At 42.5% G+C, this 23,782-nt stretch overlaps 1 protein-coding gene across 12 annotated transcripts in view; it reads left to right on the forward strand.

Annotated features, from left to right (window-relative positions):
- The window catches only part of Rbfox1 (RNA binding fox-1 homolog 1), a 1,601,479-nt gene that overhangs the window by 325,661 nt on the left and 1,252,036 nt on the right, over nucleotides 1-23,782 (forward strand). For all 12 annotated transcript variants that reach the window (XM_037201093.1, XM_037201084.1, XM_037201092.1 and 9 more), the window contains one exon: nucleotides 7,944-8,006. Coding sequence is in view for 1 of the 12 variants with exons in the window: in XM_037201084.1 (XP_037056979.1) it covers nucleotides 7,944-8,006 (63 nt within the window). In the remaining 11 variants the exon portion in view is untranslated. Of the gene's footprint in view, nucleotides 1-7,943; nucleotides 8,007-23,782 lie in introns of those variants that run through there.

Below are 23,782 nucleotides of genomic sequence, written 5' to 3' on the forward strand. Positions count from 1 at the left end.
TCACTCATGAGTACTATAAAACAACCTGTGGCACATGCGCACACTTTCCTCTGTGTGTGTATGTGTGTTTGTAATCACATGTGTGTTTGTTTATGTGCAAATGTGTATTCAAAAGTGTGTTTATGTGCAAGTGTATATTGACAAGTGTGTTTATGCATGTAGATATCAGAGGTCAACTTTGGGTACTGTACTGTGCTCAAGTGGCCCCTCTGCTTTTTTTTTTTTTTTTTTTTTTTTTTTTTGAGGCAGGGTCTCTCATTTTTCACATGTGTATGCCTGACAGAGGTTAATATTGGATATTGTTCTTCTGTAGTCATATAGCTTTCAGAGTTATTTTTAAGATGAGTCCTTACTGTCCTATAACTCATTAAGTGGGCAAGGATGGTTGGCTAGTGAGTCCCAGAGATCTCTGTGTCTCATTCTTCCCAGCACTGAGATTACAAGTGAGCACCATTGTATCCAGCTTTACATGAGTTCTGCAATCGAACTCAGAACTTCCAAGCACTTTGCTGAATCAGCTCCACATCTATATCCTGGGGCTTTAAGATGCTTCTGATTCATAAGGAGACAGACATGGAGCTGGATATCTGTGAAAGACAGAACCTTGAGTTGCTTGCTGGTTTCTACAAGTTAGGAAGATGTTGCTGTCATATACTTGGGGGGTCATCAAGAGTTCCCTGAATATGCGAAATTCAACTGCATATCCACCAGACAGAGAGACATGGGGCAGGACCAGTGACAGGAGCTTGTGAAGTCAAGGTGACATGAGGCAGGTTGGACATTCTGGTTTTGTTTAGAACAGTTGGCTTTTGAGTTTTGTTCTTAGCTTCAGCAAATAAATATCAGAAAACAACTCCTAGGGGCACTCTCAGTCCAGAGACCACACATATGTGTGGGGTTATGGGAAAACCCTGAGAGCTGATTGAAAGAAGTCAGCTCCTGACTAATGCTGCCCTGGTTCTGTGCAATGCTTGGCTGCAGCAACGGGATGGGCTTCTTTGTCCATGGATCCTTTAGACAATAGTCCATAGGAAAAGGATACTTTGGTTCCGAGTCTGAAGTTCAGGGTGCTCTGACCGCAGAGAGCCTAGGTCACACTAGATCTTATGCACAGCCAGCTTCAGCAGACCAGACAGTCACAATATGTTGGTGTCACTGGGAGGCAGCCTCCTGTTATGTGTCTGGGAGTCATCAGCTTTCCTTGTCTCAGCTCCATTCTAAGCCTGCTCAGCATCACTCTAAGGATGCCTGGTACCATCCTAAGGATGCTGAAGTACCCTTCTTCCTTCCAAGATCTGATCAGTGCTGATCTCATCAGAATTCAGACTCTGCCATCACCAGATGCCTATCATAAATTGTTAGGCAGGAATACTTCATGACCCTGTGCTCCTGTTGATGCAGCTTCTGGTGCATTCCAAACAGTTCACTTGTACACACCTATAGACAAATTTCTAAATGGTCTTAATAATAAGACACAGAGCCAGAAATTTGGGTTAAAGCCTGACAGAAAGATCAGAGGAATAGGACAAACCTCGAGCTAACCTAACCTCACCAATTCCACAGCTTCCAAAGAGAGCGACTTCCTGCCTACCCAGGCTTATATGCCTTGCTGTTCTGCCATCTGATTTGCTCTCTGTCTAGCTGCATCATGTCCTCTTCCTGGCCAGCTCTGTCACTTCCCGTCTGTACAGGCCTCCAGAACTCTATGGTTGGTACTGGGATTAAAGGCATGTGTCACCATGCTTGGCTCTGTTCCCTAGTGTGGCCTTGAGCATGCAAAGATCTTGCCTGCTAAGTGATAGGATTAAGGACATGTGCTACCACTGCATGACTTTTTTGTTTACTTAAAATGGCTTGCTATTTCCTCTGATCTCCAGGCAAACTTCATTTATTAAAGCACAAATAAAATATCACCGCACACTCCCATGTGTAAACAGGAGCTGCTGTGAAGCATGGAGAGGGAGCACCTAGCACATCATTGCTGTGCTCAAGCCCTGTTAGTTTACCTGAATGCTGAGTAGATAGAGGATCTGGTACAGTTTCTGGCTGCCCCCAAACATTTGGTCGTGTATACAATGCCCATGTCTCTATGGCACTGGAGGAAATGTCAGCACCCAAGGTGGGTGGTTCTAATCCCTGAGAATGGAGATATTAATGGGACAGTAAGACAGGCCAGCTCCCGTGCTTCTCACTCTCCTCCTTTTACTTCTGCTCATGGCTCTGAGTCCACCTGATTCTTCTTTTCCTCTTTGCACAAATGACAGAGAACAGTAGCCTCATGATTTTTGAGTTATCTATTGTAGAATTTGAATAAAATTACACATGGTTTCCAAAGTCCTGGGAGGAAGAAAATGAGCCTTGCTTTGGCCAGATTCTAGCTCTGCTTAGCTCAATCCTGAGTAACAGAGTCAAGAAGTCGGCATCAGTTACAATCTTGACAAAGCTAGACAGCCTGACACTTCCTCACCATGGACTAAGCTTCTCTGCCATGCCTTTTCCACCAAGAAGGAATGAGACACTTGGGAGCCTTGAGTCCATATAAAGCCTTTCTCCTCCGAGTTGTTTCTTTTAAGTGTTTTGGTTATGGTGACACAAGATGAATTGAGTCACTGTGACCAAAGCCTGAGCAAAACAACAGAATAGAGGTATCACCTGTACAGACTCTGGGCCCACCGTGAGGTGAGGTATATAGTGGAGTATGCTGGTGATGATAGTGCTTGGTAGTACAACTTTGCCCTTAAATATAAGAAGTAAAGAAAAAAGGCATACAGGGTGATATTTGACCACCAGGACAAACTCCAGTTATCTTCTTCACAATTAGACCCTACCTCATACCTTTTAACACTTTCAAATTATGCCACCAGATTCTGAATCTATCAAGGACTAACCTATTCATTAGGTCAGAGCCTTTGTGATCTCATTATTACCTGTGTCACAGGCATGGACAGGTGCCTTGTGGTTTCTCAATCCAATCAAGTTGATAATTAAGCTAAGCCATCTCAGAGCTGAGGAGACTCAGTAAACTGTAAGCATGGAGACCTGGGTTTGCTCCCCAGAACCTATGTAATATAGCAGCTGTGGGGGTGCTCACTTGCAATCTCAATACTGGAGAAGTAGATACAGGAAAATCCCTGGGGTGTGTTGGTTAGCCCGTGTGGTTGAACTAGTATGTTCCAGATCAGTGAGAGACCCTGACTCCAAACAAACGAACAAACAACCACCAAGGTAGACAGTGTTCTGAGAAACAGCACTCTAGATTGACCCCTGGTCTGCGCATGCACCTTCACCACACTGTACCTACACACACACACACACACACACACACACACACACACACACACACCTATACACATGTACACACTCACACAAAGAGACTGTCTCGGGTGACTGAGCCCATCTTTCCCTCTTTCCTTCCTCGGTTTCTTTCTATTCCTGACTTTCCTTCCTTGGGTGAATACTGGCAAATGCCTCTCATATCTTTGACATTCTCCTCAGAGCAAGAACTCAGATTATATACAGAAACCATGCTGCCCTGGCCATCATTCAGCTTGCAGGGTGGTGGACAGGCATGCTTTTAAAATTAAATGTAAAATGAAAGCTTGCAATGTACTGTGAAGGAAAGATAATGGGCTCTTGAGGCCACTGTGCAGGGTGTTTCCATAAGGAGGTACTGACATGTGAGAGCTGATTAGCTGTGACCAGCACTCCAGGTCAACGTCAAGGCACGTGTGACCTCCCTGTGGCAGACGAAGTCCCGTTCAGAATTAATGGATGCACAAACATGCAAGTCCTCTTAAATAAATAAGTAAGGTTGGAGTCCAGGGCTATATTATGCAAGGTGCAAATCCATGCCATAAAATAATGTGAAATAAATCAAGAAGTGATGGATAAAAGATCCAAATGAACCAGGAATGTCTTTGTGTTTTGTGAGGATTGCCAGGCTGCACTGTACAGGACTAGGAGTGCAAGCCTGGAGACGGGAGGAAATAGCACCTCTGCATCCAAGAGGCAGTGGATAGCAGAGTCTATGGAAGCATAAAACACTACAGGAACCAGCCCTGTCTAGACATTAAAGTACCTACTGGCAGCCCAGGGGTCACCAACACCAGTGTCTTGGAAATAATCATGCCTCTGCTTTGTCTTCACATTTGGATGAAGTGCTGAAGGAGAGTGGCTAATGCATGAATGTGCGTTCACCTCCAGTTTGCCTGGTGAGTGTTTCAAGCTTTCTTCACATTAGCTCGTCATCCCCAATGCAGTCTCAATAGGATGAAAATCCAGCCAGTTCCTCTGAGGCTTAAGGTTCTCCCTGGATGTCCATTGCTCTTTATGGAGTGTGCAAAAATCATCAGTTAAAAAAGTTATGCAATGGAAATAGCTGAATGGGGAATGTGTGTGTTGAACTTTGTCACTGTAACCCACATAAAAATCTGGGCATGGTGGCATGTGTTTGTAATCTCAACACAGGTGAGGTAGACACAGGTGAATCCCCAGGGCTCCCTGGCCATCCAACCAAGCCAAATTGGCCAGCTCCAGGCCAATGAAGAGAACCTGTCTCAAAAAAACAAGTGGAGGGCAGCTGAGGAATGGCACCTGAGGCTGACCTCTGGCCTCCACATGTATGCACAAATATCCGAATCTGCATCTCTCTCTCTCTCTCTCTCTCTCTCTCTCTCTCTCTCTCTCTCTCTCTCACACACACACACACACACACACACACACAATCTGTATCTTCCCACCAGAACTGTAGAGATCATCTTGTCTCTTTGTGCTGTCTGTGTCCTTGTAAATGACCATTTCTAGTGTCCCCTCATAACAATAGTCTCTGCCTTTGTTTTTATATAGTGCTTACCTAGAGGATTTGACACGTTCTCATTAGTGAAAAGAGGGAAAGTAAGATTAATTTCAACTTCGGGTTGAGTTTGAAAACTGATGGTGAGGTGTGGGCAGCAGGCATATGTAGACATAAAATTAATTGCTATTACCTGGGTACCATACACTGGAACACAATAGGAGGCCATGATGCTCAGAGTAAACCTTTTCCTGGAATGGAGGTCACTTTCCTTCCTTGATGCTGTAATGCTTTGGGTCAGTGAGGAATTGCTTCTTAGACTATACAATATGGTGAACAGCTGGTAAGTGCCTGGGCACTGGGTCAGATGACAAAGCTATGGTGTGCAATTAAACCTTGCCTCCGTTCTCTAGTTATAAGTGGTTCAAGTTCACAAAGAGTTAGAAGGATTATGCAATCATGTTCTGATAAAGGAACATGTAAGCAGCCACAGTGATCTCCCAAGTTTTAATAAGTATAAAGGGCCAATGAAATCTCCAGAGAGCACCCGGGTGGCCAATGAAGAATGGGTTCACATTTGACCAGGTGGAGGAGGCTCAGAAAGAGAGAAGGACCTGATTAAAGGGCCAGAAGAGGAAGGAAGCCTTCTATCTTTTTGGTAGTTGGACATAGCTGGGTGTGATGGTGAATAAGTACACTGCAGGACAGAGGAAATGACTGGAATGTGGGAAGGAACATAATGGAAGCTTGAGACTGACTACAGGAGACAATTGCTTTTAATAAGTAGGCAGATGGATATGAATCTGCACACAGAGCTGGGAGATACAAAGGGTTCAAGGTAATTCTCTTCCTAGAAATTAGACTGTCTTCCTACTTAGTTCAAAGAATCTTGTGAGTTGGATGTTTATTCCTGAACTGTCTCAACCATTCTTCCAGGATAGTGTTCATCTAGTTACCATTTATCTTCCAGATTTCAACTTCCTGTCAAGTTGCTTTCTTTTATTTTTATTTTTTATACTTAGTTATTTTACTTTAAGTATATAAATGTTTTACCTACATGTATGTATGTGGACTGTGTGCTTGCCTGGTATCCACAGAGGTCAGGGGAGGGCATTACATACTGTTAAACTCAAGTTAGGCATGATATAAGCCACTACATGTGTTCTAGAAACTGAGCCAGGGACTTCTGCAAGAGCAATAATTGTTCTTAACTGCTGAGTGGCAGTGGGCAGGTTGGAGTGGCCGGGGGATAAATAGTAGGATCTTTGAAAATGATTGAGTGTGAGTGTGAAGAAGGATGGGTGGTTGGACAGAGGGATGCAGGAATGAATAGACACAAGGATGTATAGGTGGTGTGTGAGTAGAAAATGTGTAAATATGTACACATATGGATGGATACATGGGTGAGTGAGTGAGTGGATGAATGCACAGTGTATAGACAGAAGAGTGGGGGATGAGTAGGTGATATATATATATATATATATATATATATATATATATATATATATATGAATTGGTGAGTAAATGGATGGATGGATAAATACATGTCTGGGTGGTCAGATGGTATGAATGGACGGCATGGATGTGTGGGTGGGTGGGTGGGTGGTTGGATGGGTTGGTGTGTTGGTTAGATGAATGGATTGGTGGGTGGGTATGTGGTTGAGTGAATGAACATGTTTGGAAAGATAGATGCATGGTTGAATACAGCAATGAGCAGTTAGGCATATGGAAGACTAGTAAGTAAATGGAAGAGTGAATGAGTGGGTGGTTAGGTAGATGAATAGGCATAAACAAATGGAAGGCAGGGTAAATATGAGAGGGTGGGTGGACAGATAGGTACATGCATGGATGGAAGCTTGGATAGATTCATGTTTGTTGAGGTGCAGAGGTATATGGATAGATGCATGGAAGACAGACAGATGGAAGAATAGTACATGGATGGATGGATAAGTGAGTAGATGAGTGGGTGGATAGATGGGTGAATGGGTGGATGAATAGGTAAATAGACATTTGTTCAATTGTTCATGAGAATTTTACACTGGCTAAAAGATGTTACCTAAATAGAAACATAAAGTAAAAGGAGGACTCCCACCCTTTATCACTTCAGAGCTCTGTATATTCTCAGGTATCTCTACATTTCTCCTATCTTCTCAACAGTTTGAAACCATTTGATGATCTTGATCACTAATTTATCAACTCTCATGGACTCACCAAATTGGAACATTTTCTATACCTGTTTCCAACACATGTATAGAGCACATATAGGAAATGGTATATTTCTTAATGTGTCTGCAAATAATGTTTAAAATTAAGTCTGAAACCTGTGAATTGCTGAGTTTTCATGCAAATTATGACACTGTTTCCTAGTAATTGAGTAATCACTGAATTGGGATTTCAGAATCCTGAAAACCAGTTCTGCTTCTGTTATTTCTGTTTCTTCTCCAACAAAGAGGCAGGTCATAGTCAACCTAATCTAGGGTACCCTGAAAAGATTCTCAGTCTATTAGTGAATCCTAGCCATTTTTATTTGTAAGTGACCACCTTTTCATGTCTGCATCCTATGAATTTCATTTTAGTTTATTTTTCTGTTTGTAGTGCTGCAGCTAATACCCAGGACCTCGTGAACATTAAGAAAGGGAGTTACACTCCTAGGTCATCACTCCTATACCTCTGACTATTATGCAGTTGGTTGCCATAGAGTACTAAAAGTTCAGAGTTAAAAGGAAATTTAGGACTTGCTTCACTGAATTTAGCTCCTTCATGAAATCTATAATATTAGCCCTATCAACTCCCTATGACTATGTGGGACCCAGCAATCATGGTGTAAGAGAGAAACAGAGCAGAGAATGCCTCCGGATTTGGTGATCAAGTTCCAGTCTTTATGCATTATATTCACTCACACTCTGAGCCCAGTGGCCTCTCCTGACAAAATTGTCACACCTTACTTGCTGGAGGATGAAAAGATTTAATGCACATATTGAAGAACTTAGTCTTTGTTTTCTTATTGTCTAAAACAGTCAGGATCTGTTTTTAGAAGCAACTAGTGCTGGTATAACTGGAGTGGCATGCATAGGACAACAGAAGTAGCATGCAAACACAGCATAAGCATGTGGATTCCCTTTCTCATGTCTCCTCCTCTTCTCTTCTTTAGGAAACTGCTCAAAGACCTCATGAAAGTGGGACTTACGGCTTCCCTGATCAGGCTCAGCATTCAGTAAGTGCACCCCATTCCAGCGTTCCTTGTGTAAATAGATCTGTATCTTTGGTCTTTTTTTCTAACAGACTGTCTTCTGCATGCCCCACAGTTCCCACAGAAACCTTGCTGTGTGCCTGGTCTCTCTGTTTGGCACTGCTGTGTTGGATTCAGAGTTCAGAATGGAGCTTGCTATGTAGAACATCCTTTCAGCCCCACCTCCCACCCCTCCAGTGAATTTGGAGCAACATGTGCATGTCAGTGGGTTAGCCTCCGCTGGCAGAAATGGAAAGCTCGTGTAAAATGCACTTTGCTTTCTTCTATTTCCCGTGGTCTGCTCATAAGGGGAGAATATGTCACTTTTCTCTGGTTAAATGACCCTGTAGTGTAGAAAGAAAGTCCAGCACACAGATCTGCTGTTGACTGTGTAACTCCAGAGACTTTTAAAGACAACTCAGTTTGTCTCTTAGAGCCAGGACATGTGACCACAGTATACAAGATTACTGTAGAAGAAAAATCTGTACTTTAGGATACAGGGATGTTTTAGAAATTTCATTTGTTTTTCCCCAGTAATTATTTTCCCACTGTCTTCCTTTGCCATTGCTCATAGGAACTTAGTTTTGGTGAGGTTAGCACTATTTTTTTCCAATTTCCCCACATTTTTTTCAATATCCACTAGTATCAGAGGCTAGGACCCCTTTGCGATAGAATAACACATTTTGAGAATAAAATTGTTATCATTTAAGAAAAACATCAAAACTCTCAAAATTCCAGAAGGGTGACTTAAGGAACTATTTACTTTTCTGGCTGTGGCTTCCTTCACAGGCTTTGGAATCACTTAGCACACCCTGCTTCTGAACATCACCCCACGTCAGAGTGAGCAGGTGGAACTGGAGGTCAGGGAACTCTGTATCTCCAAGGAGCAGACTGATTACAGGGACACTTCTGCCCTGGGTAGAATCATCTAGCTGGTCTTTTTGCTGTGGAATTTGCATATGCAAATGTAGAGGAGGAGGAGGAGACAAGAAGAAGCAAACAGCTGACAGTGTTAGCTCTTTACTCCACCAGAATGGTTCTGTGCCACCCTGATCAGCTAAGCTTGTATCACACAGGGGATTAGAGCAGACTTTTGTTTCTCATCATGAAGGAGCTTCCATCTCTATTCCCTAGCTGCCACATCTATCTTGTCATGCCTTTGAAGTTCCTCTTTCAGTATTTTCTAAAAACTGTGAGAGGTTTTGTAAGTAAAAAGGAGTGGGAACTATTTGGTATTTAGTCTGTTCAGAACTATAAAGTTAAACATGCCTATTACTTTATCTTCTTTCCAAGTAGCATCATTTTCCTGCTCCTTTTGGTGTACTGGGACAGCAAGCAAGAGATAAGGAACTGAAGCGTTCAAGGATGGAGTTTTAGAAGAAACATGACCCCTGCCTCTCTCTGCCTTCAGAACATGATACCAGTTGTTGCTCTCAGAAATGAACTCATGTTCAGGCCATGTGCTGGGGCTGGAAGCTGCTGACCTGTGGGAGGCTATGGGCCCTGAGACAATCAGTACAGTGGTGTATGGGAGCTCACATTATATGTCTATGAAGATGGTATATCCCACCTATAGCCACAGAGGGAAACAAAGTGTTAATTTGCTGTTCCATACTGCATGCTAGCAAGCAGATATGATAATTTCTGAAAAATTGAAAAGGCAAGAGATGGAAAAAGTGTCCCGTTGTACAAATGTTGAGGACTGGCTTCTAACTACTGCTCATGTAAGTTGAGACTTTCCCTGAGACTAGAGTGTCAGTGGTTTTAGAAACTTCAATCCACTCCCAAGGCCAGAAAAGATTAAGAAGAGTTGTTTAGCTTCTAGGTGGACTAGTTTACATTTCTGCTTGCTCTGATAAACACATGAGAAGATCAGCTTAAGGAAAAAGGATTATATTCCTCAGTTAATATAATCTAGAAACTCCCTCACACACATGACCAGAGAGATTCATCTCCATGGTGATTCCAGATCCTATTGACTTTGGATTAGTGTCACTCCTGGGGAGCAGGTGCTCCAGCAGCCAGGGTAGCCCATGTCCCTCACTCTTGGTGTTCTTCTCTGATAACCCTGGGATCTATGGCTGGCTAGGAAACTGCCCCACTACTGGAATTTCACCAGGGACGGTGTCTTTGTGGCTTGGATCATATGCCTGACTTGCTTACTGACCTTGACGGGAATCCATCATTTGATGTTGCCATTGGCTTCAGAAATCATTTCTGTTTCCTTCTTCTAGTATGTGGCTATCCTTCGCCATTTTACTTTTGTCAGGACACTCCTTTGGCATTTGGGTCCTTTGAATACAACTGGCCAGTGTGCACAGTGTACAGAGCTAGTTCCTATGAGCCAATGTCTATTTTCTGGCTTTTCACATCCCGGGGTGATGTGTTTGCTAAACACAATGTCACAGGAAACGCATGTTAGCAGGCTCATTGGTTGAACTTAGGCCTCAAAGCAATTTCCTACAACTTGTAAATTTAATGTCTAACAGAAGGTTTCCTTGACCTCTCCCACCTGTCAGATAATGCTTTCATGTGTGCTGTGTCACAGTTATTAATCCATGAATTAATTAACAGGGAAAAGTTATTTTAGTGTTTCCTTCTCTTGATTGTCAATTTGATTGGATAGAGAAGTGTGCAGGAGATTTGTAAAGCAAGTCTCTGACTATGTCCTTGAGGGTGTTTCTGGGATTGACTAGGGGGGAAGACCCATCTGAAGAAAGTGGCACCCTCCTTTAGGCTGGGGATCCAGACAGAATAAAACAGAAAAAAGAAAAAGCCCATTAGAGTTTCTTTCTCTCTTCCCCCCTCTCTCTCCTCTCTCCCTCTCTCTCCCCTTCCACCATGAAGTGGCTGTTCTTCTCCACCCTGTCCTCTCTATCATAATGGACTGAAGCATCTGAAATAGTGAGCAGAACTATTTCCACTCTCCGAGTTGTTTTTCTTGGGGTTCTGTCACAGCAACTGGAGAGTGATTAATACATTCAGTCTGTCAGTTCTGGCTCCAAGGAACACTTGAAGCCAAATCAAACTCTGTTCATTCACCCAAGACACTACTTTCTTCCTACTTTGGTCTCATGCTTCAGTGATGAACAATGTCTTATTCTCCATCCTACATCCAGAAGATGAGGGAGCCTTTGCTCAGAGTGTCTTAGGATCTTCATTTGCAAGCTTTATGTTGTCATGTTGCTTAAGCAATCAAAGTTGCCTGTCTGAGAAGGCTTCCTGGGTACTTCCTGTGCCTATATCTACCTTTTGCTGGATCCCACTCAACAGACTAAACCAGAAATATTTCCAAAGGATGATTTTTACCTATTAGTTGTCCAAAAAGCTAATTGTTTTGCATAGCTTACTGTTTCTCTGTGAAACACTAAAACCCCTTGCATTCCAATCAAGTGGGGTTGATCCCAAGTCCCCTAGTATTAACCATCTCAGATACACATCTTTATTGTTTGAATTCATGCTTCTAATAGTATATTTTTTCAGTTTCTTGACTGTTTTAGGTAATAAAAGAAACTCTAAGTTGATCTTCAGGAAGAATAAGAATCTTGATGAACTGGGCAAGAACAGAACAGTCTGTGTAGATAGGTTGAGAAACAGCAATCAATTCCATCTAGGATGTTGAAAACTGAGTAGGATGGATGGACAAAGGAAGATGTCAGAAGCCATCAGTTGGTACAGTACAGGGAAAAGGAAGAAGGGAAGGAGAAAGGAAGAGAAGAGGAAGGAAGAGATGAACAGTGGGAGGGAGGAAGGGAGAGGAAGAGAGAGGGAAGGGAGAGGGAAGGGAGAGGGAGAGAATACAACCGAAGAAAGGCATTCCTTTAATCGATGGCTGGGTTAAGGGCAGGATTAATTGCAACTGCAGCAGTCCCATGGTTTCTGGACTAACATACAAAAGGATGCCCTTTTCTTGATCACCCTCATATGTTGACACTGACCCTCTAGTAACCAGCCTCCAGTTGTTCACAGTTCCCTGGGAGCCTCTTTTGTCTCTGCCAATCTGTTGCAGGGGTAGAGTTCTCTCAGGTTCTTTATTTTGCAACCACCGTGCATGAGTGAAGCACTTGGCATCCTTTTTGATTGGATGTGTATGCGAGAATGGGAAGTGAGAGGGGAAGACAGGAAGTAGAAATACAAGCAACTATTTTGCATAAATTTCATCAGGAAATGGGAAGGTGCAGAAGAAGAGAAAGTAGTAGGAAGGTGTCATGGTTTGAACATAAGTATCCCAGATAGGCTTGTATGTTTCAACACTTAGTACCATCTGGTGTGCTGTTTGGGGGAGATTGTGGCCCTTTGGAATGCAGAAGTCTAGTTAGAGCAAGTGGGTTAGTTGGAGGTAGTTTTTGGAGGACATAGCTAAGCCTGTTTCTAGCTTAATTCTCTGTTGTTGCTTTCTGGTCTACTGAGAGATGTGATCAAACTGCTTTATGTTCCCACTTCCATGAAGCCATCCACCACCGTACCTTCTTCCCCATGGTGGGTCTTAAATCCTACTGTCTAGTCTGAGCCAACACCAACCTTTCTTACAAAGAAGTGTTTCAATGGTTGTACTGTTATTCATCATAAAGTGTAATCATGGGGTCAAATGTCTCCCCTGAAAAAGAACTTAGTATTTCTTTCGGTTTATCTGTAACAGACAAGCAACTGAAGAGTTCATCATGAGGGGGGCTAACACAGACATCTGCACAGAAGCATGGACTAGAAGGATAGAGAAGTGTCTCTCTTCAAACAATCATCCAGAACCAATTCTTTCTCTTTCAAATCACATCTTGTCAGATATTCGGTAACAGTGAGGTGAAAGGTAGCTTATGCAGCAAGCTTGTAGCAGAGCAGCTTTAAAGGCCAGTGTTAGGGAGGAGGAGCAAAGCCAGAACTGGCACCTCATGGTCTGTCTTACGAACTTTCCATCATTGTAGCCCTTATAACTCTGCCCTTGTTACTCATGTTTCATCTTAGGTGTGTGTGTGTGTGTGTGTGTGTGTGTGTGTGTGTGTGTGTGTGTGGTTGTAGGGCATGGCTGTGTGTATAGAAGAGAGAGGTCAACCTCAGGTATCTTTCTCTGTTCCTTTCCACCTTGCTGTTTGATATAGAGTCTCTCATTGAAATTGGAGCTAGCCAATGGGACTAAACTGACCAGTGAGTTGCAGGGATTCTGCATGATTCTGACCACATCCACCAGAGTACTGATGTTTGTTATCGTTCCTGGCTTCTTATGTAGGCGCCAGGGATTTCCAGCCCAGGTCCTCAGACTTGCATGGCATAAACTTTACCAACAGAGCCATCTTCCTAGTGCTGCTTAGTATCTTAATTAGTATCTTACTCTCGATGCCGATGCCCACAATCCCACTTCCCCAATCTATGCCAGCCTTTAAAATATTAAGCAAGCCAGTCTTGGGTAGTGGATCTACAAGCTGCATGGCCTTTAGCATTACACCAGACTAACAGGTCTTCAGCTTACTAACACAAAGAAGAGATTAGAACTTGGTGATCTTTAAATAAGTCCCTTCTCACTTAGACATCAGAAAATAAAAAAAGAAATAGCAAGTAGGCCACAACAGAGGTTGAAGTGGGGCATCAGTGATGAGTGACCATCAGTGGTCCTTCCTGGTCCCACCTGGTAGCTGAAAAGAGCCCATTTTCTCCTGCACATGAAGATGTACTGGATAGGCCTATAACCCATCCAACATAGGCATTCTGCCTGCCCTCTGCTGTTTTAATAAACTCACATTTTTGTGTTTTGTTCCTACTCACTGCAGTAGAGAGTTATAAGCATGGAAGCCGGTCCTGTATCCTTAACCACTGAGGATAAGTACAACCTTTCTGTTTATCTTCACCATTTATCAGTTCCCAATTGGAGGACCCAGAGAAAATGTCAGCTCAATATTTTTGCTAAATCCCTTCACTTAATCTAAAGATAAGGTCACTTGCTGCTTCCACTCAACATGGTACTCTTGGTTATTTATTTAAAACGCCAGTAAACTTGTAGGCATCTGCGGAAATTGCAAAAGACCAAACCAGAACTGAGTGTTAAGCTGGTTAATAAGTCATGACAACAAGGACTATTTTTTTTTAAATAGAGGAAGGTTACAGATCTCTTGAAATTTTGAGAATCTCCAAAGCAAACAGAGAAAAGTCCTCTGTGGTTTCGATGATTTGTTTTGTTTTAAAACATGGCACTAGTTTCTTTCTGGTAGACGATTACTTGTGTGTTCTTGCCTCTGAAAGTGCTAATACTTCAACTTCATGCAGCAGTCTTCAAGGGGCAAGTGCAGACTTTGACACAAACATATTGGGAATCAAGTTTTGGTTCCCATTTACTATGGCTAAGAGAATCCTATCCTTTGTGTGTGTGTGTGGGGGGGGTGCAGGTGGAGGTTGAGGCAGGGTGTGGTTAGCCTAGGCTGAACTTGAACTTGCTATTTAGCCAAGGGTAACAAAAGTTACTGTTATTACTGGTTGGAATCCATGGATCACTGAGAAACAACTCCCTCTCCTGCCAAGTGATATGTGCATACATGTGTTTATGTGTGTGCATACATGTTTGTGCATGAATTTATCAAGTTAGTTGCCTCTTTGTATGTGTATGGCATGTATAGGAACATGTCTTTGTAGAAGTCAGATGTGACTTGCTCTGTCATTTCCCCCCTCATTTTTCTGAGATCAGGTCTCTCAATGAATCTGAAACTTGCTGATTTGGCTAAACCTGCCTCTGCCTCCGACAGCCCTGGCATTCCAGATGTTACTGCCACACCTGTCTTTCATGAGGGTTCTGAGAAGTTGAACTCAGAGCCTCATGCTTTTACAGAAAGTGCTTTACCATTGAGTTGTCTTCCCATCCAAGGTGGTTAACTCGCATTAGATCTCAGCCATTCCATGTTAAAGAAAATTGAAAATTATCTTGAAAAAGTTACTAAACTATATTGTGATGCTTGCCAGCTTGCTAAGACACTGAGATGTCTGTTGACAGTCACATTCTGGTAATGCATCTATACACCTCTTCCTTTCTTCCCTTCTAAAATAGCTAAGGTAATTTTAATGTTGGATTCTTGCTGAATCCTGAGAATTTTACAAGGAATGGACATGAAGGAGAAGGATTTTCAACCATGATAGAATTGTAAGTTAAATTTTTTAAGCAAATCAAATAATCTAGGATCTCTTGTGTGCCATGGGCTACTCTGTCACATGTATTGACAGCCCATGAATTTTACAGTTTTGGTGTGAAATTTCAGTCTCCTGATGAAGACGGGGTCTTCAGTGGGAGCAATGTTTATAGGTAATGCATTTGGGAAGCCTTTAGATCATGAGACTTTGACCTCTGCAGTGGATTGAGCTGTTGATAGGTTCATAATTGGGAGGATCTTCCAGTAGATCATGGAAACCCAGGATATGGAAGCAATGGCCGGGAACGCTGCCTTGGGGGACTGCTGCTTGTTCCTGTCCCTTGCTCTCTTCCCTTCTGGGATGCTGTAAAGTGAGAAGTTTTTATTCCTCATGTCCTCTCCACCATGGCATTCTGCCTTGACACAGACTTATCACAATGGGTTCAAGTTACCATGAGCTAAGACCTCAGGAACTGTGAAATCAAATGGACCTTCCTTTCTTCAAGTTGCATCTCTGTTGGTTTTTACAGTGGTGTGAAGCCAATGGATTTGAGGATGTATGCAGCTTGATCTCAGCTGGAGGTGTGGGGAGGCTAAGGTGGTTCCCTACCACATGCATATCCCTTTCTCTCCTCATTAGGTCCTGGTTTTCTCCTTTCAGAGCTAGCTGACCTTCCCCCGGGCCTCCCTTATACCTCCTGAAGGACATGGCCCTCTCAGGGTTGCCTCCTCCCTCAGCAATGACCATTTGTGCTTCACAGGGGCAGAGTCTCCCAATCACTTCATAAAGCTGCAGGCCCTGCAGAATCAGTGCCCACTTACAGCCACTAACGCATTAATAACAGAAACGTCCCTGGCCATGACCTACCTGAGTCATTACCCACCGATCATAGGAGGCAATTTCAAGCAGATTGACTAGTGATCAGTGTCCTCCCCGGCGTCCATGCAGGAGGACACATGGCTGCCTTCACAACCCCTGAGCAGATGGCCAGAGCACGTAATTGCTCGCCTCAGCTGGTGTGGGTCTGGCTGCAGGCTGGGGAACATCCATGTCTTGCATGCAAAGCTGAGCTCTCTTACCCTGGGGCTCTGCTCCAAGTACTTCAGCCTTTCATTTCAGAACTTTTCAGAATCCAAGCTCTCCCTGACCTTCTTTGTGCTGGTTTTGAACTTAATGCACAAGCAATTCTCTGAAGATCTTGAGGAAATGAGGCTTCAGTGAATCTGAGTCACTCAACACATATGGCTGTCCTGCAGCCACTTGCAAATACTATCCAAATCCACGATCCAAAGCTGAGGCTACTACAGGCTTTTACCATTTAGATTCTGTCGAAGTACATTTTCCCATCACCTATAATAATGATTGGGGGTCTGGAAAAATGGCTCCATGGGTAAAGTGCTTGCTGCACAAGCCTGAGGACCTGAATTCAGATCCCCACCACTCACATAAAATCTTGGCAATCAACTTCTACCTGTAATCTCAGTGCTGGGGATTAGAGACAGGCAGATATCAGTGGCTGGCTTGAACATTAACCTTCAGGTGCAGTGATAGACCCTGCTCCAAAAAAATAAAGTGGGCTGGTGAGATGGCTCAGTGGATAAGGAAGGCGCTTGCTGCCAAGCTTGAGGACCTGAGTTAGATTGCCATGGCCTGCAGAGAGAACTGACTCCCAAAAACTGGTTGTCCTCTGACCTCTACATGCACACAATGGCACACACACACACACACACACAGAGAGAGAGAGAGAGAGAGAGAGAGAGAGAGAGAGAGAGAGAGAGAGAGAGAGAGAGAGAGAAACAGCAGAGACAGAGAGAATGAATACATGCCTCTATGCCTGTTCCAGCTTTTCCTTTTCCATCCTCCCATGCCAGCCTTTAATCTATGGGATGGTGCCACCCTCCCCGCACACATTCTTATTCTTACATAGAAATAACCCACAGACACACCCATGGAGGTGCTTTGTTAACCTTGGCATTCATCTGTCCCATCAAGTTGATAGTCAGGATGAACTATAGTAGTTAAAGGGTATAAATCCCTGTGAACTTGGCTATGTTTTTAAGTGGATGATTCCAGTACATAATCAGCTCATTGTAATCTTGGCTTCTGACATTTTTGACTCTTACCCATCTCTTAAGAAAATTGAGGCAAACCCTTTGCCAGAAACTTACCTTCAAGGAACTCACAAAAAAGAGAGAAAGCACATCAAACTATCACCCACTACTCTATCACAGATTACTGTCCAAATATTGATGGTGCTTCAAGAGAGGTCCTTCTTTCACTACATCCTCAGCACTGGGACTTCAAGCACTTGCACCATGCCTGGCCTTTTACATAAGTGCTGGGAATCGAACCCAGGCTTTCACAGCTATCTGAGCTTCCTCTCCAGCCCCCTTCTGACATTGCTTCCTAGACAGGTGTCTGTTCCATTCTGAATTTATGGTTGATGCCCTGTTATTCCTTGGCAATAACAAGGTACTCAGAGGCCTGCTGGTATCCTGTGAAGTCCAAGTCAATGTTATAGCCATGGACTCTCATATGGGAAGGCTGTTATATGCACTGTGTTCTCAGAACCACTTCACAGAGCATGCACTTCCATAATGGCTTCGGGAAATTCTGCCAGGGGGATATTCAGAGCCGGGCACTGCAAGGTCAAATACGCTGTGAGCTGTGATTATTTTGGCTGCATAGACCAATAGGGCCTATCTATGAGTTCATTTGGATTCTGAAAATGGAGGCAGCAATCCTCAAGGGTCAAGTGCTGACTTTGAGACAAACACATGGAAACTCAAGTATTGGCTTTCTGCTTACCATGTCTGAGATTTTTTTGTTTGTTTGTTTGTGAAAGGATGGGGAGTTGAGACATAGTGTCACTGGCCAAAGCTGGCCTTGAACTTATTATCTAGCCAAAGACAGCCTTCATTTTCTAGTTCTGCTGCCTCTGTCTCCCAAGGGTTGGGGTTATAGCTGTGCCACAGAACACCTAATTTGTGTTCTACTAAGGATTGAACACAGGACTTTATCCACGCTAGAAAAATACTCTGTCAATTGAACTATCGCTCAAGCTTGTTTCTTAGTCCCAGTTTCTTCTATTATCTTGATGCCAACAGGTTACTCTCTCTCTCTCTCTCTCTCTCTCTCTCTCTCTCTCTCTCTCTCTCTCTCTCTCTCTGTGTGTGTGTGTGTGTGTGTGTGTGTGTGTGTGTGTGTGTGTGTGTGTGCATGTGTGTAATAGATGTAAATTCTTTTGGTGCATAAGAAGGATGTCTGTTAACAAAAGCTTTAGGAAAGAGTTGGACCCCAAGAATAGAGCATTGACAGTGGTCAGTTCAGCAAGAAAGGATGGTACAAACTCTGCTGCTTCAGTTAGTAAAGATCTTGCCACTTCTGATGAGGCAAGAAGAGGGCCCAATCAGCAAGCAGGAAGGAAGATGGTAGCCTTGGGAGGACATGAAACCCAAGGAAACCACTGGACGTTATCTACATTCACTCCAAAGTCTTATTTGTTTTGTAGCTTTCCTCTCTACCTCCATGATGCTGGTTTATACTGCCAACCAAGTTAACCTAGTCCTTCAAAAGTCTCACCATTAAAATGTTCTAGAAGTGACTGTTTTATAGAAGCTTTGTTGAGTGCTGAATTGCTGTCTGGGTCTGTACACCTCACTTCTTCATGATGACCACACTGGATGTGTTATGCTCAAAACTGCTGTTGTATGGACAAAAAAAATGGAAAATTGGAGAGGTTGTTTGGAATCCTCATAGCTAGGATTCAGGATGATAATGGTGAAGGTGGTGAGTATGAAGGTGAAGGTGATGATGGAGATGATCATAGACACTTGGAAGATGATGGTGGAGATAATGACAGAGGTGATGATGGAGGTGAATTTGAACTCCAGCTTTTTCTTTTCTGGAGTCCACACTCTATAAATTCTGTTCTAAACACTTTCCTTGCACTGAGACAGAATGCTGATGGCTGTGAGTCTTGTGACATCACCATTGATGATGGATATGAGCTTCAGTGGGTTGTGGAGTTGAGGATTTTGTTGTCTAAGACCTTGGCTTGTCTTGGGTTGTATTTATAACGCCACTTCTCAAAGAGGGAGATGAAGTGGATGATTAGTATGATATTTTTAAAATAGACTTCTACTATGTATTTTTCTGTCCTCTGTCTCTTTTCCAAGCCAAAAAAAAAGAACAAGGAGTTTGATATACACTGTATTATAATACAGATGTCTCTCTTAATATGTTTATGTGTATGTAATATACATGTAAATATATATACATACATACATGTAAATTAGTACTATTAATATCCAAATAATTTAGTGCAAAATTGTGAAGGTAGGGAAATGAAAGGTTCATAACATTTCATTCAAAAATAAAAATAAAGTTTTGTTTGTTTGTTTGTTTGTTTTTTTTAAAGCACAGGCTCTTGTCACTGCATGGTGGGAACCATAGTTTCCAACTCCTGTCTTAAGGTTCAGTCCACACACAAAGCATGGTGCTTGGAAGAGCCTATGGAGACCCCTAAGAAGTTATGTGCACAAAGCATGGTGCTTGGAAGAGCCTATGGAGACCCCTAAGAAGTTATGTGTATCTGCAGGGCAGTCTTTACAATTGTCCGCGTAGTGCTGAGTTCAAAGGTGCTGGTGGGACTTATCAGACTCTCTGGTCCCCTCTAAGAGCTTTGATAAGGAATGGTAAAAGGCAATAAATCAGACTGGCTCTCCATTTTGTCCTGTGATATGTCCCCTCAGTTTTCCTCATAGGAGTTGATGTCTGGCCATTTCAAGCAGATAACCCTAACACCTCACTAATGCCTGGCATTATACTCTCCATAGAAACACAGTAAGGCTGTGTGGCAGTGGTACATGCCTTTAATCCCAGCACTGGGGAGGCAGAGCTAGACCAATCTCTATGAGTTCAAGGCCAGTCTGGTCTATAGAGTGAGATCCAGGACAGGCAGGAAACTACACAGAGAAACCTGGACTCAAAAACAAAACAAAACAACAACAACAACACAAAAAAAGAAAGAAAGAAAAAGAAAAACAGTAAGAAGCATGTTTCCTGGACTCATGGGGCACGTGGCTTTCAGAGTAAACAGATATTAGGCAAATCATCCTATGCAGCTGTATGATTATAAATTCAGTGAATTCATACAACGTATTCTGTAAGTATCAAGATAATAATACTTGAGTGCAGGCATTCTAGGAAACAGGCTTTGAGGAGAGGTAAGGTGTTTGATGGTTTTAAGAAAACCAGAGAAGGTATACTTGAAACAGAAGTTTGGGAGAGGGTCATGGCATGGAACTGAGAGCAGTTACAGGGGAGGGATCCATCAGGGTAGAGATTTCACATTGGACCCTGTTACAGGTAATCATCAAGGAATGTTAAAAAAAAAAAAAAGAACATGTCCATATTTGTATTTCAACAATATTACTGTGGCTAAAAAAAGCTTGAAGAGAGGGACTAGTCTAAGCATGGAGAATAGTTGAGACATTATTGAGATAGTCTTGGAGGGAAGGATGACAGTGGTTGAGGATAGAGTTGTACCTATGGAATGAAATGAATGGAAGATGTCTGTGTATTCATCTACCTAACTATCTACTTGTCTATATGTATTTATCATTGATATACTCACATATATTTACCTATCTCTTATCTGTCTATCACTATTGATCTGTGTCTATCTCCATCATCTATACTTTATTAACAATAATCTCTCTATCATCTATATTGTCTATTATCTCTCAGCTATCTATTTTTTATCACCTACCTGCCATCTAGCAATCAATCATGTGACTACCTCTATATATTTACTATATATTTATATTTACTACATATCTGTCATTTTCTTGTCAATTATTTAATGTGCACAAAATCCAAATGTTGAGTCAATTCACTGTAAAACAGTGAATGTTATCAGAATATTCATAGCCTTAACCAAATCATAACATTTTGTTTCTCTTTTTTTGACTTTTTATTTTTTGTGTGTACTCTGGGATAGGACAAAGGGTTCCTTCCATTCCCCTTTCCTAATAGCTTGAAGGTGGTCCACTTGGTTTCTGCTGTCCCTGTAGCCTTCCATGTTACCTTGAATGACACCATTTGTTTTCCCCAAGTTTCTCACACATTGAGGGCTGACATTCTTAATAGTTCTGTCACTGTGTCAAACAGGCTGCTGAAAAGATACAAGTGATCCTGCAGGAGATGGGGCCATCTCAGCAGTTTATGTAACACCAACAGGGTGTGAGGGAACAGAAAAATAATTAGTTTAGCTGGATGTAAATGGAAGATTGAGGAAGAACCTGTGAATGTGTGGCGGCCTGCCTAGCTGAAGGTTTGCAGATGAAAAATTGACTCAGCAGCTATGCAAATGAAAGCACTATGAAGGGACTCATGGTGACAGGAAAAGCAGTGTGACTTGAATCCAATCCACCCGCATTTACAGAGGGTTTTGCGTACCTGTCACCATGCGAGGCTTCAGAGGGCAACTGAGGGGGAAATTGTGGTAAGACACCTAAAAGGCCACAGACTAAAGGTGAAGAACAATGTTTGAGAGTACATGGCTTCTTCAGGTTGGTACTACAAAGGCTGAACAGCAATGACAAGCCACCTCAGCAGGCAGAAGTACTAGATACGTCAGGAATAAATCTTCATACGGGGGTTTAGCAAGCTCTGCGGTGGTCGTTAATTTACTTCACCCCTCTAGACACCAATGCTCTTTAGAAAACATTTCTTTCAGAGCACGTGTTATTATCACTTCTCCACACACACATGTGCACTGCACACATGCTTATATCCACATGCACATACCTGGCCACCGCAAGGCCATCTTAGTAGTGCTGGCAGCAGGAGGTGGGTAGGAAAATACCTTCTATTAGGTAGTTTTGTGATTTCTAGGAAATATAGTCATTTAATGAATGTTTGCTAAAGGCCAAGTCCGCATAAGCCTGGCTTACAAAAGTTAAAAGGTGTTGAAACATGTCGAGATTAGTCTTATTTTGAGGCTGTTCAGTTGGAAAAGTGCTTTCTGCACAAGCATGAGGATGTGTGTGATCCCCAGAACCTGTATTTAAAACAATCCGGATGTGGTGGCATGCACACCCAGTTCTGGCTAGGTGGACGGATAGGTCCCTGGGACTTTCTGGTCAGCTAGCCTAGCACAACTTGTGAATTCCAGGTGACCTTTTCTCAAAAATCAAGCAAGACGGTATTTTAAGGAACACTTGAAGTTCAGTTCTTGTTTCCACAAGTACATGAATATATGCAAATGTACACACATGTACCAATGCATCCACCAAAGGGCATAATGCCTACACACACACACACACACACACACACAGAGAGAGAGAGAGAGAGAGAGAGAGAGAGAGAGAGAGAGAGAGAGACAGACAGACAGACAGACAGACAGACAGACAGACAGAGACAGAAAGAGACACAGAGAGATACAGATCCTTTGCTGATCATGACTCTTTTTCTTCCCAGGGTGCAGCCGGCACATGGTGAGTGCACTGATTTGCTTCACCAAAGATGTACCATCTTCATAGTTTATAACAGACATTTAAAATCTCACTGAGGGATGGTGAGACAGCATGGCGGGCAAGAGCATTTGCTGCATAAGCATAAGACTCTCAGTTGAGATCTCAGAACCCATGTAAAAGCCAGGCATGGTAGCATACACTTGTAAGCATTGTGGAGGGACAGAGACCAGAGGCTCACTGGAGCTACAGCTTTAACAGTAGACTCTAACTCAAGGGAATGTGGTGAATGACAGAGCAGGACATACAGCATCCTTCTCTAACCAACTTGCTCATACATGTGGGCATGAACACTCCCACCCATCAGCTCTTACTGAAAATATCCTTGAGTGATCCTGTATTTAATTCTCCTACAGTTGACTTTGCTGGCACTCTTGTATGGTTTAAAGCTACTTTCTTTTGCATATGATACTTTCATTGTTTTATTCACAATATTTACCATTTATTTTGATTTTTTAATATCCCTTGATCATTTTCCATCCAATTGTATATATCTGAATACTCTTATAACATTTTAAATTAAAAAAAGCAAAAGTCAGAAATGAGAATATATCTGGTTTTCTGTGTTGCATTTAGTTAAAAAAAAAAAACCCACTGTGGTAAGAGTCAGACACTGTCATGAACATCTCTAATCCCAGCACTTGTAAGGTGGAGGCAGCTCAAGTTCAAACTATGCCTAATATACACAGAAAGATCTTGCTTTAAAAACAATAAAAGACAATTCAGCCATAATGGTGTATGCTTGCAATCCCAGTACTCAAAAGCATGGGCATGAAGATCAGGAATTCAAGGTCATCCTTGACTACATAGGGATTTGAGAACAACTGCACTATGTGAGACCTCGTCTCAACAAAACAACTAAAGAAGAGAGAGAGAGAGAGAGAGAGAGAGAGAGAGAGAGAGAGAGAGAGAGAGAGTGTTTAAATTCATGTATTGTGGGTGTTATAACTTGACTTTAGAAACACATGGTACAAACCAATGCTTACAAACCTATAGGGGTTTTTACTGAAAGCTGCTACAAGCCATTGAACATATTTGCTGATCATTTAGTAGAAAAGTGATTTTTTTCATAGCACTAGCTTGTGTTCTAGCTACTCAAGTTGAAAACATGTGAAGAAA

This window comes from Peromyscus leucopus, chromosome 8b (assembly GCF_004664715.2).
Source record: "Peromyscus leucopus breed LL Stock chromosome 8b, UCI_PerLeu_2.1, whole genome shotgun sequence".
Lineage (NCBI taxonomy): Eukaryota > Metazoa > Chordata > Mammalia > Rodentia > Cricetidae > Peromyscus > Peromyscus leucopus.